The sequence below is a fragment of the Hyaena hyaena genome, unplaced genomic scaffold (genome assembly GCF_003009895.1).
Source record: "Hyaena hyaena isolate Hyena2069 unplaced genomic scaffold, ASM300989v1 scaffold_107, whole genome shotgun sequence".
In the NCBI taxonomy this organism is placed as follows: Eukaryota; Metazoa; Chordata; class Mammalia; order Carnivora; family Hyaenidae; genus Hyaena; species Hyaena hyaena.
In genome coordinates this window covers 192110-209957 of record NW_024080739.1, presented here as the reverse complement: position 1 = coordinate 209957, position 17848 = coordinate 192110, and the positions used below count along the sequence as shown (strand labels likewise).

The window sequence follows — 17848 nt, the reverse complement described above, 5'->3', positions numbered from 1 at the left end:
GAGAAAATGCAGAATGGAAATAACTTATATTATTAATAGAACGTATACTCCAGACACACAATAAAAATAAAAATCAACACTCAGACATACAAAAATAAGAGAAAAATTTTAAAGCCATCAGAGAGAAAATGGAGGTACTTTAAACTGATAATTTGTTGAAAGTATCTCAGCAACAAACTCCAGAAGACAATGTGTTTCAACATTTTGGTCTGTACATTTATTTTAAGTGGAAGAGCATTTTATTTTATTTGAGAGAGAGAGAAAGAGAGAGCATGAGCAGGGGAGGGAGCAGAGAAAGAGAGGGGGACAGAGGATTCTTATTGGGTCAGTGCTGACATCAGCAAGGCCCAATGGAGGGCTCAAACTCCGGAACCATGAAATCATGACCTGAGCTGAAGTGAGACGCTCAACTGAGTAAGTCACCCAGGCACCCCAGAAAGGTTTTTTTTAATTGCTCTTTTTCTTCTACTTTCTCTCCCAGTCTCCCTCTCTCATCAGTTCAGGGCTTTGTCTCTAATGGTTTTTAAATTGTTTCTATCCCAGGCCCCAGGCCATAAGTAGGTCTTTTAATGGTGTGCAGCTGTAATACTATGAATATCACAGCTCAAGTCCAAGAAATTTAGTGGTCATTTTCTGAAGCCAGTATCTGTATCTACCTCTCTCCCTTGATCTGCAGGTTGCAAAAAGTTGTGACCACAGGAATTGGTAGTTGGCATTTTAATGAAATTTCTCCTTTTTTAACTAGCTGAGGGTCTAACCTGCTTATTTTGGATTCAAGTAGCAAGTTTGGCTCAGGTCCCTTGTTTAGCCCAACACTCTGTCCCTGCTAAAGGGCTGGAACAACCTCCTCATCTTCAATGTCTACATCTAAGCCAAGACTATAATTCCCACAGGTTTAGCCTGGCTCACCACTTTCTTTTCCATCTTTGATCCATTTATATCTTTTATTTGTGCCTTACCATGCTTTTGCTTTCTTCTTTTTATCTTTGATATATATCTTTAATTTACTGGAGCACAGTAAGTATATCAAAGCATGGACTTACTCATCTATGATACATTTCCTGTGAACAGTTAATACACACATTAAAATGGAATATATACCTAGTTTTTGTCAGTTATTTCCATTATGGGCATAATATACAAGTCAGGAGACTTAGAAACTATTTTTCAAGTTGCACAATAAAATTTCCGTTGTTCATTTTATTACCTCATTTCATAAGTTACTTAAACATCTAATGTATTCTTCAGCATACATATATTATCTAGAAATAAGAGATGACACAAAGGGCCAAGATATTGAACAAAAATTTACAACTTACATGGATTTATATAATCATTAACACAAACAAAAATATTACTTTAGACAACCTTTACCTCTTCAAATATCCCCAGATAAAACACCACCTTGACAGACAACATCTATATTAAATTTAGGAACAAATTAGTATTTGTAACTGAGAGAAATTTGAAAACACTATTAGTCACATAAATTTTGATGGATCTTTTATAGTCAAACCCTATCCTTGCTAGGCAAGAGAATGGTAAACAGAAAAGTAAAATTATTTCGCCAAAGGAAAACAGGAAAATATTATGTCATATCTTCTTATTTCTGATGCAGTGCTCTTTCCACACCAAGACAGTACCTCACACAAAACTCTTCATCCCAATCACCTTCATTAGAGTTAATTTACAGTTTGCTTTTCAATGAAAAAGCAATCATAATTATGCCTGGATATAAACACATACTGGTAATTTCCCAGAATTTGTAAACAGAAATCTACAAAGATATGTGGGAAATAGAACTATTAGTAGCAAAAAACTGAATGGTAAGTAAACTCGGGAATTATTTTTACCTAGATAAATTTACAAAACGTTTACCTGAGAAAATGCTTCCTTTTTGTCTCCAAGTAAATCCTGAGTTATCAGCGGAGGCTCGCTTTTCCCACAGCTCTCCTGGCTGATGAGCGTGTCCGCATAGTTAGGCTGCGGGAAGATCACGTGACTCTCGCGGGAGTCCGCCCTGAGCGAGACCTCGTGGGAATACATCTGCAGGAAAGCCCGAACCCCGTCCACGCCCACAAAGTGCGAGGCCGGTAAACCAGCGAATCCGACCCCCGCAGCCTGGAGCAGACGGGATGAATGCCAGCGTCTCAGCCTGAGTCCCAGCAGCACGATCACAAAGGCCAAAAAGATGCAGGAGACTGCGGCCACCGCCACCACCAGGTACAGCGTGAGGCCTGAGGAGTCAGGGTCCGCTGAGGGCTCAAGACTGCCCAGGTCAGCCAGGACGTCTGGGATGTTGTCGGCAACGGCCACAATGAGCGTGACGGTGGCTGAGAGAGGGGGCTGGCCGTGGTCTTGCACAGCCACCACCAGGCTCTGCTTGAGCGCATCTCTGTCCTGCAGGGCCCGCGCGGTGCGCACCTCGCCCGTGTGCAGCCCCACCGCGAAGAGCCCTGGCTCGCTGGCCTTGAGCAGGCGGTAGGACAGCCAGGCGTTCTGGCCAGAGTCTCTGTCCACCGCCACCACCTTGGTCACCAGGTAGCCGGGCTCTGCGGACCGGGGCGCCAGCTCCACGCCTGTGGAACCGTCGGTGGGGAGCGCTGGATACAGGATTTCAGGGGCATTGTCGTTCTGGTCCAGCACATACAGGCTCAGCGACACATTGCTGCTGAGTGGGGGGTCCCCGCTGTCACACGCCATCACTCTCAGTTGAAGGTCGCGGAACTGTTCATAATCGAAGGACCGCAGGGCATATAAAATACCAGTGTCTGAGTTGATGGAAATGTAGGAGGATAGAGGCGCCCCCTGGATGGTGTCCTCTGCCAAGGAGTAAGTGACTAGTGCATTCTCATTGCTGTCAGCATCCTCGGCTCTCAAGGAGAAGATGGAGGCACCTCTGGGATTGTTTTCTGTAATGAAGGTAGAGTAGGAATCCTGGGGAAAAACAGGGGGGTTGTCGTTGATATCTGTCACTTGCAGTGATATGTAGGTTTCTGTAGACAGAGATGGAATTCCTTGATCTGTTGCTGTTACTGTGATTTTGTAGATGGAGGTAAGTTCTCTGTCCAGTGTTCTTTCCGTCACTAAATGGTAATAACTATCATCTAACTTTTCTAATTTAAAGGGTAGATTTTCAGAAATGGAACATGTAGTGTCACCATTTTCTCCAGAGTCCTGGTCATGCACACTGATAAGAGCAATTATAGCTCCAGGAGGAAAGTTTTCCGGGACTGCAGTGGTGACAGATGTCATGGTTACCTCTGGGGCATTATCATTTATGTCCAGAACTTTAACTAGAACCTTGGCTCTGGCCATGAGGCCTGCACCATCCTGAGCTTGAATTTCCATTGGATAAATTTTGTATCCTTCAAAATCGAGGGATTCTTTATTTGATATTTCTCCTGTGTAAGAATCCAATCGAAATATCTGGGCTATTTTGTGGTCTGTATTGTGAAATGAGTATGTTACTTCCCCATTGGATCCTTCGTCTGGGTCAGTAGCTTTTACCGTAAGCAGCAGAGTACCCAGTGGCACATTTTCTGGGACACTCATGTGGTACTCTGCTTGAGTAAATGCTGGAGGGTTGTCATTTACATCTACCACCTGAACATGAATGCGGAGGGTTCCTGAACGGACTGGGTTGCCCCCATCAGAGGCGGTGAGAAGGAGGTGGTGTGCAGCTTCTTCTTCCCTATCCAGGGGATTCTGCAGCACCATCTCTGGGTGCCGGGATCCATTAGCTCCTTGTTGAACATCCAGGGAGAAATGAGGGTTGGAGCTTAGCTGGTAGCTCTGCAGTGAATTCATACCCACATCAAGGTCTTGCCCAAAAGGCAGAAGGATCCTGGTGCCTGGAGTAGTTATTTCATTCATTTTAAATTCTACTTCGTCTAACTGAAATTGGGGAGTGTTGTCATTAATATCAATTATTTCCACTTCAACAGGGTAAAGCTTCATTTCATCCTCTACCAAGACGTTAAAACTCACTAGACACGGCACACTCTGAGCACAGAGCTCCTCCCGGTCTATCCTGCCCGCTGTGACCAAGCTGCCGCTTCGAGGATTCAAAGCAAAAAGCTGCGTCCTACCTCTGGTGACGATGCGAACTCTGCGCTCTGTGAACTCCTGAGGTTGTAACCCCAGGTCTTTGGCGATGTTGCCCACGAAGAAAGCTTTGTCTGTCTCTTCTGGCACAGTATATTGGATCTTCCCAGCCCAAGCTTCCAACAACAGCCCCAGAAAGAGGCACAGCAGAAACAGCTCACTGCAGCTGGGCTTCTCCCGAATCACCATCGCTCTCTCCTTTCGTAGTTTTCTCCCAGTCCGGTACCAAGGATATTGTTTCTCTTTTCTTCTAAGCCCAAATTAACCGAATTTTCAGAAGATTTTTCAGAGCGGAAAGTAGTCCAGAAGTAGGGTCTAGGAAGCTTCAGGGAGACTGTTTTCAATCTGGTGGTAATGGAGGTTCCAAGAAGCTATTTTTTTTTCTTCTGTGGGTGGGTGTTTGTGTGTGCGCGCGCGCAAGCAGTGCCTCTCTCTCAGACTGGTGAACAGCGGCGCCCAGAGTCCTCACCAGTTACTACACTTCTAGGTAATCCTTAAACTTTCCCTTCTCTTTTAACCTGACTTATCTTTCCTTAAGTCTTAGTTTATTGTCAAGGAAATAGTTAAGCATTTTACAAATTATGTCTGAGAATGAGAAAATACTGTGTTTATTTAATTAATCACATCTAACTGTTGCTAAATTGCAATATACAGTAGAATCCCCATAATCCCAAGCTATCCGCTTTCTGTTTGTTATTCATGTAATATCACAGGGGACAAATCATACCTACACTACTCTAATATATCTTGAACTTTTGACAGTTTCTCAAGCCACATAGAAGAGCAAATGCCCTGGGCGCCTGGGTGGCTTAGTCGGTTAGGCGTCCGACTTTCGCTTAGGTGTCCGACTTTCGCTTAGGTCATGGTCTCGCGGTTCGTGGGTTCGAGCCCCACGTCGGGCTCTGTGCTGACTGCCAGCTCAGAGCCTGGAGCCTGTTTCAGTCTGTGACTCCCTCTCTCTCTCTGACCCTCCCTGCTCACACTGTCTCTCTCTCTCTCTCCTAGAAATGAATAAAAACATTAAAAAATTAAAAAAAAAAAAAGAGCAAATGCCCTTTGACTGGAAGATGAAAAAAATAAAGTAAATAAACTTTTAATTTTTTTCTTTTAACGTTTCTTTATTTTTGAGAGAGAGAGAGAGAGAGACAGCAAGGGAGGGGCAGAGGGGGTTAGTCAGAGGATGCAAAGAAGGCTCTGCGCTGACAGCAGCTTGCACAACTGCTAGCCTGATGCGGGGTTCGAACTCATGAACCTCCAGATCACGACCTAAGCCAAAGATGGTCGCTCAGCTGACTAAGCCACACAGGCACCCCAAGGCATAAATAAACTTTTAGAATGTAAGCTAGACTTTTAAAAATTGGTCTGTCCCATTTCCTTTCCACTGTGCTTTGAATATTGGAAACCTTAGAATTTTGAAGAACATGTTTTATCCCTAATCTTATTTTACCACTTTTATGAAGTTTCTGTATTACATAGATTTTTAAAGACTCTTAATTCACTCAAAGGTAATACATTTTGAGTAAAATAACACTGGGCTCTTAGAATTTACTGGAAAATGTAATATGAGTATCTAGACTTCAAATTTAAGAGACACAAGAAGTTGTGATATTCTTCTTTTCAAAACTGAAAAGGACATGATCACATTTTTAGACAGGCCATTTAAATAATATGCATTCTCCTAAAATCACACTTAAAATTTTCCCCCAAGAGAAGCTGATTTTCTTAAATAGCAAGATTTTTAAACTCGATTGCCTTCCTTCTTTTACTCATTGCAAAATTAGTAAAAGGTTACTAACTAAAATGTCTGAGGCTCTGAGTGATTTATGTTTACCCAAAAGTTGGGGAAAACGTTCTCTGCATTCCAGAGGTTAACATTTCAGGAAAGATTTGGCCGGATACTGGCAGTCCACCCATGAACACGACTGACAAGGATCCAGAAAATAAGGAAATAAAGGAATCAAAGGCCACAAGAGTAGTTCTTAGAAACAAAATATCTGTTCCTGTGTAACCAGTTCTATAGTTTCTCAGCTTCTCAAAACAAGTATATGGAGCCCAAAGGCTTAAAGATTCAGCAAACCTCCTTCAGTATTTCAAGGAAAGAACTTTTCAGCAGAAAATATAAGTTTTTAGAATATACACTAATAGATACAAACTTTTCACCAAAGGGACTGTCTGAGTTAATGAATTAAATTAAAATACATACAAAAACTAGAAAGTGCACTTGCAGAGTTTCTTCTCCAACAACAACAAAAAACCAAGCAGGGTTGATGTATAACAAGATATTACCCAAAAAAGTGTTAAAACTTGCAGGTAGACATTTGAATCCAATGTAATATTTAAGGTTGCACTGCAGGCACCACCCATCCAGTTAAAAGATGGGTCTTGAGTTACTTTAAGAAATTAAGATTTTGTAATATCTGAAGCCACACAAAGATTGTAGAGATAGGGAAAATCTCACTTTCTGAAGTAGAAGCAACTCCAAATCTAGGCTTGGACCAGAGACCAGACTGAAAGGAGGGCTGGAGGAGCCCCACAGAAGCAGGGTGAAGGCCAGAGTCACTGTGAGGAGAAGAGCACAGATATCAAGGACAAGGTAACAGGCAAGTAAAATTGTAGCTCTGCCTGCCTGGCACCAGGTTCTAGGCCATTGCTGAGTTCTGGCAGCAACTCCTGTAAAGACCAGGTACAGCACAATGACTGTTGGTACTGTGTGCAGTGACCAGCAACCCCTGTAGAGCAGCATCTCTGTTGCCAACAGTGCCGTGGTGCTAATCTCACTCACGTGCCCCAAAGGCATATTGAAGAGTCATATTAGCTGGTCTGAAGCATGTGATAGGACAGTCAGGCAAAGCTCTCCTTTTGGTCACCTTAGTGACCAGGTAGCCAGCTGCACTGTGCATGGTGCCACATTAAAGAGGTCATGACTTCTGGCTACAGCTCCTGCCACAGCATTGCCTGTGTATTTTTGTTGCAGTAGTCCACCATCACAAGGAGTCTGCAGTGAACATCATGCACTTAGTGACATCATGCATGAACTTACTGACATACTGGATGACCGTGCACACAGTGCCAGGTTGTTGGTCAGGACGAAATAGTTGCATAGGGCCCCACATCTGGGTAAGAAGCACTAAAGTGTGCAATGGAGGCTTATAGAAAGTGTTCCCATTCCTCTGGACCACAGAAAGAGGCCTGCTGGAAAACAGCATCTTTTGTTGGTGGTACTGATATGCAGGGTGATGCTTATGCTGGAGGAGAGGGACAGCTTGTCCTTGGTGGGTCTGGTAGTGACACTGTATTTCACAGTCTGCTGCCAGTTTAGAATTACATCTGCCTATAGGTTACAAAGAATTACACTGTAACTCTTAGAGGTGAATTGTTTGACTGTATGTTATTATTTTCTGTATCTTTCACCTCTCCATTGTTTTAGCTTGGACAATCACAGTTCTAGCCTTTAATAGGACTAGATACCCAGCTGAAAATCACCTGCACAGCACTGTAGTTCTCAACTTCCATTTCAATCAGGATCCTGAAATGGGCCCTGAAACTGCCTCCAATCTTCTCTTCTACTCCGTGATGCATCTCTTGTACTCCAAAATCAAAGATGTCATTTTTGGATGGTAGATACGCTGTATGCTATGTGAGACTGTGTAGTAAGTATAGTGGATCTTGACCTTAACAGTGTCATCCATGTCAGTGGGGACCCCCCGAAGAATGCTAAACATCTCGTAGAGGGGAGGCTCTCCTGCAGGCAGACTCTGCTATACTTCTTGTGGTTCAGTATGGAAGGACTGGCATTAGCATCCAACTCCCTCATCTTGCCATGAGCTGTTCCTACCCCTCCTCACCACTAAGTGGTGGCAGCTCTGCTCCTCTGGTCTATTCTTGCCTTAGTCATCTCTTTTACTTGTGGGGACTGGGGAAATGGCTGTTAAAATTCATGTGAAAAAGTCATAAAAAACTACTTGCAGGATCCGAACATATCAGGGTTAAGAATGAGCTATGCTCCTTTTAAGATGTTTTCCATAATTTTCTAAACAAAAATTAAAAGCCATAAATTATTTATATCCAGGATGAATAAATTCATATGAAAGCATTCAATAGATTTCCAGTGAGGGTTTCAGATTCAAGGGGCTAAAGACTTTCTTTAGCATTATCTGCTAGATCTAGCATGTCATTCTCCAGTTCTTCCCTGTTCCCTTCTCTGGCAGTAAAGAGGCTTCCCAGCACTTACCCGTAGTTCTGGTCCCATCTTTGCCCAGATTCCTCACTTTTAAACCACTGGCCTTTTCTTCTAGAATCTCGCAGCACATCTGATGTATACTTCAATAGGCTGAACAAAGACATCAGTAAGGGAAACTGCTTACTTTGCACGGTGTGCCTTTCCTGTGCGGGACTTCTTATCTCTTCTCAATGCTGCTTCTCCGATCTTAATACAACTTGCCATGGTTGCTCCCGGGTTACAAAGGTAAGTTGGAAAGAAAAGGCAGCGCCTCACTCTTGGTCATTAAACATCCTGATGTTCCTGATGCAGATATTTAGAAATGATGGTGGAAGAGAAGGCATATGGAGTCCACTCCAGATATATCTCACAAGTGTCAGCAGCGATCGCTGGGTCAGAGTGCCAATGTATTGCTTTGTTTCACTCTAGCCATGGACTGGCAGACAGCGGCACCCAGAGGCCTGGTATAATATCTACCTCATGTTATTTCTCAAAGTCAGGCAATTGTATTTGCTTTATTTCCAGGACTTATTTTAGGCAGAGGCTGCAAGTCATTATTTCTTTTTGACAAAGCATAAGAAAATAGCCTTTTTGCAAAATTTAAACCAAGTGCTTTAATTTATTAAAATTCAAATCGACTTAAAAGAATTCCTACAGAATTTTCCCTCTTGACGGGCACCTGGATGGCTCAATCGGTGAAGCGTCCGACTTCGGCTCAGGTCATGATCACATGCTTCATGGGTTCGAGCCCCGTGTCGGGCTCTGTGCTGACGACTAGCTCAGAGCCTGGAGCCTGTTTCAGATTCTGTATCTCCCTCTCTTTCTGACCCTCCCCTGCTCACGCTGTCTCTCTCTCTCAGAAATAAATAAAACATTTTTTTAAAAAAAGAATTTTTCCTCTTGATATTTCCTTTTGAAGATGATACACCACTGAAGCTTCTTTTCCTTAAAAAAATTTTTGTTCAAGAAATTAGCCATTGTAAAAATAACTTTTCATTACAAAAGTCATTCTCACTGTATATTCTACAAAATAAAAAATTATTTTACTATACAAAGGTAGAAAATACCGATAAAAAATTTAAATCACCAGTATTTAGGTGATTATTATATTTGATGACTGTCCACACTTTGTAAATACATATATACTTTTTTCTTTATTTTTGTGGTAATATACACGTAACATAAACTTTAATGTCTTAACTGTTTTAAGTACGCAGTTCAGTGGTATTAAATATATTCACAATGTTATACAACAATTACTACCATCCATCTCCAGAACATTTTCATCTTTTAAAACTCAAACCCATATCCATTACCTATTAATTCTTCATTCTCCCCTCTCTCCAGCCCCTGGAAAACATCATCTATTTTCTATGATTTTCGCTACTCTAAATAACTCATATAAGTGGAATCAACCCGTATTTATCTTTTTATAACTGATTTATTTTACAAAGAATAATATCCTCAAAGTTCATCTGTGTTGTAGCATATGTAAAAATTTCCTTCTATTTTTTTTAAAGTTTATTTATTTATTTTGAGAGAGAGAAAAAGAGGGAGAGAAGGAAGAGGAGAGAGAGAGGGAGAAAGAGAATACCAAGCAGGTTCTGCAGTGTAAGCAATCTCATGAACCATGAGATCATGACCTGAGCTAAAATCAAGCGACTGAGTCACCCAAGCACCCCCAAATTTGCTTCCTTTTAAAGGCTGAATAATATTCCATTATATGTACAGACCACATTTTATTTATCCATTCATCTGTTGATGGAGACTTGGGTTGCTTCTAAGTTTTAGCTACTATTAATTATGTTGCTATGAACATGGGTGTACTTTTTTTATTTTTGAGAGAAAGCATGAGCAAGGGAGGGGTGGATAGAGAGGTGGGGACAGAGGATCTGAAGCAGGCTCTTTGCTGACAGCAGCAAGCTGATGCGGGTTAGAACTCATGAATTGTGGGATCATGATCTGAGCTGAGGTGGGAGGCTCAATCGACTGAGTCATGCAGGCATCCCTACAAATGTCTCTTTAAGACCCTGCTTTCAATTCTTTTGGGTATATACCCAGAAGTGGAATTGCTGGATTACATACTTTTAATTATTTTAATTTATTTTTTATTTTTTAATGTTTTATTTATTTCTGAGAGAGAGAGAGAGAGAGAGAGAGAGACGCAGCATGAACAGGGGGCAGGGGTCAGAGAGAGAGAGGGAGATACAGAATCCAAAGCAGGCTCCAGGTTCTGAGCTAGTCATCAGCACAGAGCCCGATGCAGGGCTCGAACCCATGAACCGTGAGATCATGACCTGAGCTGAAGTCGGACGCTTAACCGACTGACCCACCCAGGCGTCCCTAATTTTTTTTAAGTGTTTATTTATTTTGAGAAAGAGAGAGAGAGTGAATGTGTGAGCAGGGGAGGAGCAGAGAAAGACAGAGAATCTCAAGCAGTCTCCATATTGCTAGAACAGAGCCCACTAGGGGCTTGAACTCATAAACAGTAAGATCATGGCCTGAGCCGAAATAAGAATCAGATGCTTGACTGACTGAGCCACTCAGGTGCCCCTATTTTTAATTTTTTGAGGAAATTCTACACTGTTTTCCACAGTGGGTATACCATTTTACATTCTTACCAACAATGCACAAAGGTTTCAAATATTTCACATCCCTACCAGCATTTGTTATTTTGCTTTTCTGATAGTAGCCATCCTAATGGATGTAAGGTGGTATCTCATTGTCTTGATTTGCATTTCCCTAACAATTAGTGATGTTGGGCATCTTTTCACGTGCTATTGTCCACTTGAATATTTTTTGCAATTCAATATATACTATTATAACCCCTCAAAAAATCAGCTATTTCATGGATATTACTGGTAGCTTCTATAGACTGGTATTTGTGTTCCCTCAAAATTCACATGTTGAAACCTAATCCCCAGTATAATGCTATTTGGAGGTAGGGCTTTAGGGAGGTGATTAGGTCATAAGGGTGCAGTCCTCATGAATGGCATTAGTGCATTGTAAAAGATGTAACAGAGAACTCCCTCACCCCTTCCACCATGTGAAGTTAAAGTAAAAATGACTGTCATTTATGAACCCAGAAGCTTGCCCTCACCAAATCTGCTGAGGCACCTTTATCTCAGATTCTCAGCCCCTAGAACTGATAAATAAATTCCTGTTATTTACAAGTCACTCAGTTTATGGTATTTTGTTACAGTAGTGCAAATGGACTAAGAAAGTTGTCTATGCCCTTTGCTCTCTTCTAACATTTCCTTTTTTAGTTTAGAGGCCCACCCTCTGGAATGGGAAGTTAAACCTATTCATAGGTACTGATAGATCTAAACCAATAATGATAATCTCATTCCCCTTGTCAGTGTTTAGTTAGGAATACAGACTTAATTAGCTTACTCAACCATGGTAGTATTTTGAGCCAGATAACTCTTTGTTGTAGGGAAGAGGGCTGTTCTGCATAGTAGGATATTTAGCAAGGTCCCTGGTCTCTACACAACAGATGTCAGTAGACCTCACCCCCACAGTTGTAACAACCAAAAATGTCACCAGACATTACCAATGTCACCTCCTCCCCACCATATTGAAAATCACAGGCTCAGGGTATTCCCCTGGTGACTATTATTGAGCCAGGGATAGGTAAATGGCTTAAACTGGTCCAATCAGATTGAAAGAAAAACTTTGGTTGGAGGGAGCCACTCTCTGAACTTACCATGGACAAGGAAAGAAGTTCCCTGGTTACAGCTGGCAGAATTCTTGTGACCAGAAACTTGAGATGTTTACAAGATAAGGACAAAGCTGAAAGAATAACAGAAAAAATATAAATTATAATTCTCCAAAATTAGGAAGAGAAAAACAGTATGTACCAGGTTATGATTCTATCATGCCTAGAGGGAACCATACTGTCAAGAATGGCACTGGCAGTGTCCAATGACAGTAACCACCAGCTACACGTGGTGAATAACACCACGAGTAGTGGTGAGTAACACGAGCTACACTGAGAATCTGAATATGGCGAGTCCATATTGAGATGTGCTGATGGTGTAAAATATGAACCTGGTTTTGAAGATTTAGTACAAAGTAAGAATGTAAAATGTATCATTACTAATTATTACATTGATTATATGTGGAAATGACCATTTGAATTAAGCTAAATCAAATTGAAATTAATTTCCCTTATTTCTTTTTGCCACTTTACTCTGGTCACTACATAATTTATTATCACATAGGTGGCTTTCATCTGTGGCTCACGTTATATTTCTATTGGACAGAGCTGCTCTAGAATACCTGGTTTTGAGATAACAGATTTTCTAATTATTTAAATCAGTGTAAATTAGATTGGCCTTTTTTTCTATAGAAAACATCCTAATTGATTCAGGAGACTGCTACATTTTAGTTAAAACTTTTTAAGATTTCATTTTATTTTTTTAAAGTTTTATTTATTTAAGTAATTTCTACACCCAATGTAGTGCTCAAACTCACAACCCTAAGATAAAGAGTTGGATGCTCCTCTGACTGAACCAGCCAGGAGCCCCTTTAGGATTTTATTTTTAAGAAATCTCCCCACTCAAAGTGGGACTCAAACTCACAACCCCAAGATCAAAAGTCGCTGCTCTACTGACTGAGCCAGCCAGGCACCCCTGTTAACCTGTTTTTCACTGTTTATAAAATGATATACCAGTATAGAAGTATACTTTTCTGAGGTGTCTAAAATTTCCTTACCCTGTAATTTTTGATCTCCAAAATATAAGCAGGGCCTCTTTTATCACTCATAATTTTTAACCTCCACAGTGTAAGGAACTTGAAAGTTTATTAAAGGGAATTTTCAGGGGCACCTGGGTGGCTCAATTGGTTAAGTGTCTGACTTCAGCTCAGGTTATCATCTCATGATTCATGAGTTTGAGCCCTGCGTCAGGTGCTGAAAGCTCAGAGCCTGGAGCTTACTTCAGATTCTGTGTCTCCCTCTCTCTCTGCTCCTCTCCCACTTGTGCTCTGTCTCTCTGCGTCTCTCAAAAATAAATAAAAGCATTTTAAAAATTTTAAAGGGAATTGTCAAACGTATAGCATTAGCCTGACTGTGATACTACTTTTATTAAAGGAAGGAAGCCTTTCACTGGGGAATTTATTGCTCTCCCCAAATCTTTTGGTATCACAGATATTCCATGCAACAACCACAGAAGTGTAATTTGTTCATCAATTTAGATTGTTTCTGTATGTCTAATAGACTTTTTAAAAACCTGGATTTAGCCATAGACATTAGAGTAATGGGTGATGTGGTAGAGCCCTTAGTTTTAGGATCAATGTAATTTTATCTTAAAAAATCAGCATTTATAAAATGTGTTAAACTCAAAAGCAGAAAATATGTTCCAGGGTTGAAGGAGGTAGATACCTGAGGGGAAACTTCAGTTAATCCTTTTAATTTTCTCAGACAGTATTACATATAAAGATTTACTAACTAAAATATATCATAATTTTGGAAAATCAGAATTACATAGAATTTATCTTAAGTAACTTTCTGTGACAAAGATATTTGAGCGTCATAAAACTCAGGCAATTAAAATGTAAAGTAATATTTGGATTATTTTCATGTATAGGCATGTCCTTACATTTTATATGTTTAAATAAAGTACTATGCAGAAGCTAGCAGATAAAACTCTTATAGCTACAAATGAAGTAAAACCGGGTACAATTAAGGGAGAAACACACTGAAAAAAAGTTCACCACTGAAAAAAGGAAATAGATGATCCTGAAATTATAGTTAAATCAGTGAATATTCTTAAACACATCATAGAACAAAGAGAACTAATGTAGTTATCTGAAAGAACCGAATTTCTCCTTCAAATTTAACAAACCCAAATTGGTGCCAGGTCATTTTAATTTCTTCCTATGATTAGGTGTCAGAGTCTACCTAAATCAAAGACACATTCACACATACTTTTAGCAAAACTTTCCACTCATAATTGGCACTGTTCTTGACTAGAGAGAAAATGTATATAAGCTGGCTCTCATTTTAAGGTGACATGGAATATATTTTCTCTCATAAATTATCTGAATTAGACTATATGTTATTTCTAGATTGGCCAATTGTTTCACTCAATTAGCAAATATTTTGTATCTCCCATGTTTTTGAACTAGGCACTGGGACACGATGACTATGGGAGACTGAAAACTCCAGATTATCACAGAGCTTCCAACCTGCAGCGAGACAGACAATAAGTGCCTAAACAAATAATGCGAATTTGGAAAAGTGTTAATCACATTTTAAGTGAGTTCTCTTAAATTTAGATATAGTTGTTCATATTCTGGAAGTCAGAAATTAAATTTTAATTACCTTGATGCTTTACCTAACTGATCCTATTAAAAAAAATAAACGGAAATGAATAGGAACAAGTGGAAACTCTTATTTAGGTCTAAATACTACAAAACATGCAAATGAATACCTCACTACCCATAGAAGAGATGAGCAGAAAGGTTTCAAAATCGTGGACGTGGAATGAAAAAAAAAATCTAATTTATAAAATACAGGGATATGTGTAACAGGGAGTATTATATTTCAATTTTCTTCTACTTTAATCAGACCATTTGTCAGACAACTGTGTTCTAAACAACTCTGTTCCCCCCATACACTTATTTTTGTTTACCATTTATATCTATGTCAAATATATTAAAAAGAGGAATCACCCATGTTCCCTTGAGGTCCTTCAAAACACAGTCCCTAAGTCATGAGTCCCCATAGGGCATTTTCATAATCAATAAAATATATACTTAGAATTAAATAGTGGTCAGCTTGTCCTTCTCACCCCACTGATTTGGGTACTTAACAATCCTCTGTATGGTTAATTATAATTTCTTGTATCTGCTTCAGATTGTATATACCGTGGGGAAGCATCCGAGACGTTTCCAGAGGCAAAAAAGCTTTCCGCACGGACGCCCTATTTCCGGTAATCACTCAGAAGTCTAGGAGCTATCCGGCCCCACGGCTTAGCGAAGTGGAAAAGGGGACATATGGTCTACCTCTTTCCAGCAAGCCTTGCCTCTAAATATTTTCAAAGCAATAGGTCTCTATGAAGCATTATCGTTTTCATCGCGTTAGGTCAAATTCTCGCGAGATGACAAATCCCAGGCTAGCGTAATTGCACCGCTACGCCTGCGCACGCTGGGGCAGCGCGCACTTCCGCTTGAGTCGTGCTGTCACTCACAGCCGCTTCTCCCGCCCAGCGGGGTGACGTAGCGCTTTCTTTTTCGCTAGGTCTGCAGCATCGGAATGAGACCTGCTGAGCTACCGCCTCTGGCCCTCCTACTTGCGGCTCTCGGGGAGATTTCGTGCTGCCTGTCCTCCGCCGTTTCGCTAATCTGTAGCGGATCGCTTTCCTAAAAGCCGGGCAGAACAAAGGAATAAAGAAGGAGACTCGGCGCCCGGCCGTATTGCTGGGAGTGGCTTCCTCTTCCGCTCGCTCCTGTCCGGAGAAGCTGCGTTTATAATCGTCACTGGATTGTAAGTACCCAAGGCGAAGAGAGCTCACTGCGCCCCGCTTTTTGAATATCTTTGTTCCGGGAGAGTGTGGATTGGGAGTGTCTGCTGGGCCTTACTTACTGTGTCGAAAATCATTCCGCAGAAGCCGCCATTTGCTTTCCTGCTAGCTAGCTCCCTCTGCGTTATCCGGCAGCGGCATCTGGAGGTTGGAACTTGCATTGCAGCTAATAGATTTAAATGCACCTGCCTAACATTAGTGTCCATAACGCCTGGGGTTTAGCTACAACAAATTTATAGACTTGGGCCTTGATTCAACATTAAGACAAAATAGTCGCTTGGCTCCTGTTCTGCTTAAAACTCTTCGTTCTTGGGATTTCAGCTCATAACAAACTGGTCTTTCTAACTGTTGGAACTATTTAGTGCAACAAGTGATTGTCAGAGAAGTGAGTCTCAAAGAAGTAAAAATGAGTAAGAGCAAAGATGATGCTCCTCACGAACTAGAGAGCCAGTTTATCTTACGGCTACCTCCAGAATATGCCTCTACTGTGCGGCGGGCAGTACAGTCTGGTCATGTCAACCTGAAGGACAGACTGACAATTGAGTTACACCCTGATGGACGTCATGGAATCGTCAGAGTGGACCGGGTCCCTTTGGCCTCAAAATTGGTAGATCTGCCGTGTGTTATGGAAAGCCTGAAAACCATTGATAAGAAAACTTTTTACAAGACAGCTGATATATGTCAGATGCTTGTCTCCACAGTCGATGGTGATCTCTATCCTCCTGTGGAGGAACCAGTTGCTACTGCTGATCCCAAAGCAAGCAAGAAAAAGGATAAGGACAAAGAGAAAAAGTTTATATGGAACCATGGAATTACTCTGCCTCTAAAAAATGTCAGAAAGAGAAGATTCCGGAAGACAGCAAAGAAGAAGTATATTGAATCTCCAGATGTGGAGAAAGAAGTGAAGCGGTTGCTAAGTACAGATGCTGAAGCTGTGAGTACTCGTTGGGAAATAATTGCTGAAGATGAAACAAAAGAAACAGAAAATCAGGGCCTTGATATTTCTTCTCCAGGAATGTCTGGTCATAGGCAGGGCCATGACTCATTAGAACACGATGAGCTTCGGGAGATATTCAATGACCTCAGCAGCAGCAGTGAAGATGAGGATGAGGCCCAGCATCAAGATGAAGAAGATATAAACATCATTGACACTGAGGAAGATTTGGAAAGACAGCTACAGGACAAGCTGAATGAATCAGATGAACAGCACCAAGAAAATGAGGGAACCAATCAGTTGGTAATGGGAATTCAGAAACAGATTGATAATATGAAAGGCAAACTCCAAGAGACTCAGGACAGGGCAAAACGACAGGAGGATCTCATTATGAAAGTCGAAAACCTGGCTCTCAAGAACAGATTTCAGGCTGTGCTCGATGAACTCAAACAAAAGGAAGACCGAGAAAAGGAGCAGCTCAGCTCTTTGCAAGAAGAGCTAGAATCACTCCTAGAGAAGTGAGAACAGTTCTCACACTTAATTTCATTCCTTAGATTGCTCAGCATTGAAAGAATAATCTTGGCTTCATCACTTGGACTAGATTAAATTTACAGTAGTTCCCATTTTCTCTACTGTCTACTGCTGAATTTGTCTTACAGACAAACATAAATGTCAAATGCTGTCTCGTTTGTCAAAACCACTTTGTTAGGTGTTTATTCTCTAGGAAGTAGGAATGTATACTCATAAATGATTGTAGGAAGATTGTAGGAAAATTGTAGGATTAGTGGAATGAACAGTTCAACCTTAGTAATCACACCTTGACTGCAGGACTTTGCTGCTGTTTCTCATTTGCCCGAAGTGTCTCTTGCTTCTCTGCAGTGCCATCTGAGATCACTAATATCTAGAGTCTGTTCTGCAGGCAGTAAAGCTAGTGTGCATATGTTTTCGCAGGCAGTGGTAGATAGTTTTCCAGCTAATGAAGGCATCTGTCCCCATGTAGAGTTGCAAATCATTTCATAAAGTTGTTTTAAGAATAAATAAAAGCAACTAATTTTCACCTTA

At 41.0% G+C, this 17848-nt stretch overlaps 2 protein-coding genes across 3 annotated transcripts in view; one reads left to right on the top strand and one right to left on the bottom strand.

Moving 5' to 3' along the window:
• The window catches only part of LOC120234347 (protocadherin gamma-C4), a 179925-nt gene extending 164679 nt beyond the window's left edge, over positions 1-15246 (bottom strand). The window contains exons 1-2 of one of the 2 annotated variants that reach the window (XM_039236169.1): positions 15197-15246; positions 12033-12118 (exon numbers count right to left, since the gene is read on the bottom strand). In XM_039236169.1, coding sequence (XP_039092100.1) covers positions 12033-12118; positions 15197-15209 — 99 coding nt within the window. In that variant the 5' untranslated portion in view covers positions 15210-15246. Of the gene's footprint in view, positions 1-1878; positions 4943-12032; positions 12119-15196 lie in introns of those variants that run through there. The other variant, XM_039236159.1, reaches the window with a different exon arrangement.
• A 283-nt stretch (positions 15247-15529) lies between these two features.
• Positions 15530-17848, top strand: TAF7 (TATA-box binding protein associated factor 7). The gene has a single exon (XM_039236175.1). The coding sequence runs from the start codon at positions 16259-16261 to the stop codon at positions 17306-17308; it is 1050 nt and encodes a 349-aa protein (XP_039092106.1). The 5' UTR covers positions 15530-16258; the 3' UTR covers positions 17309-17848.

Excerpts from the sequence above, each read along its gene's own strand:
- TAF7 (XM_039236175.1), top strand. The coding sequence starts at position 16,259 with ATGAGTAAGAGCAAAGATGATGCTCCTCACGAACTAGAGAGCCAGTTT.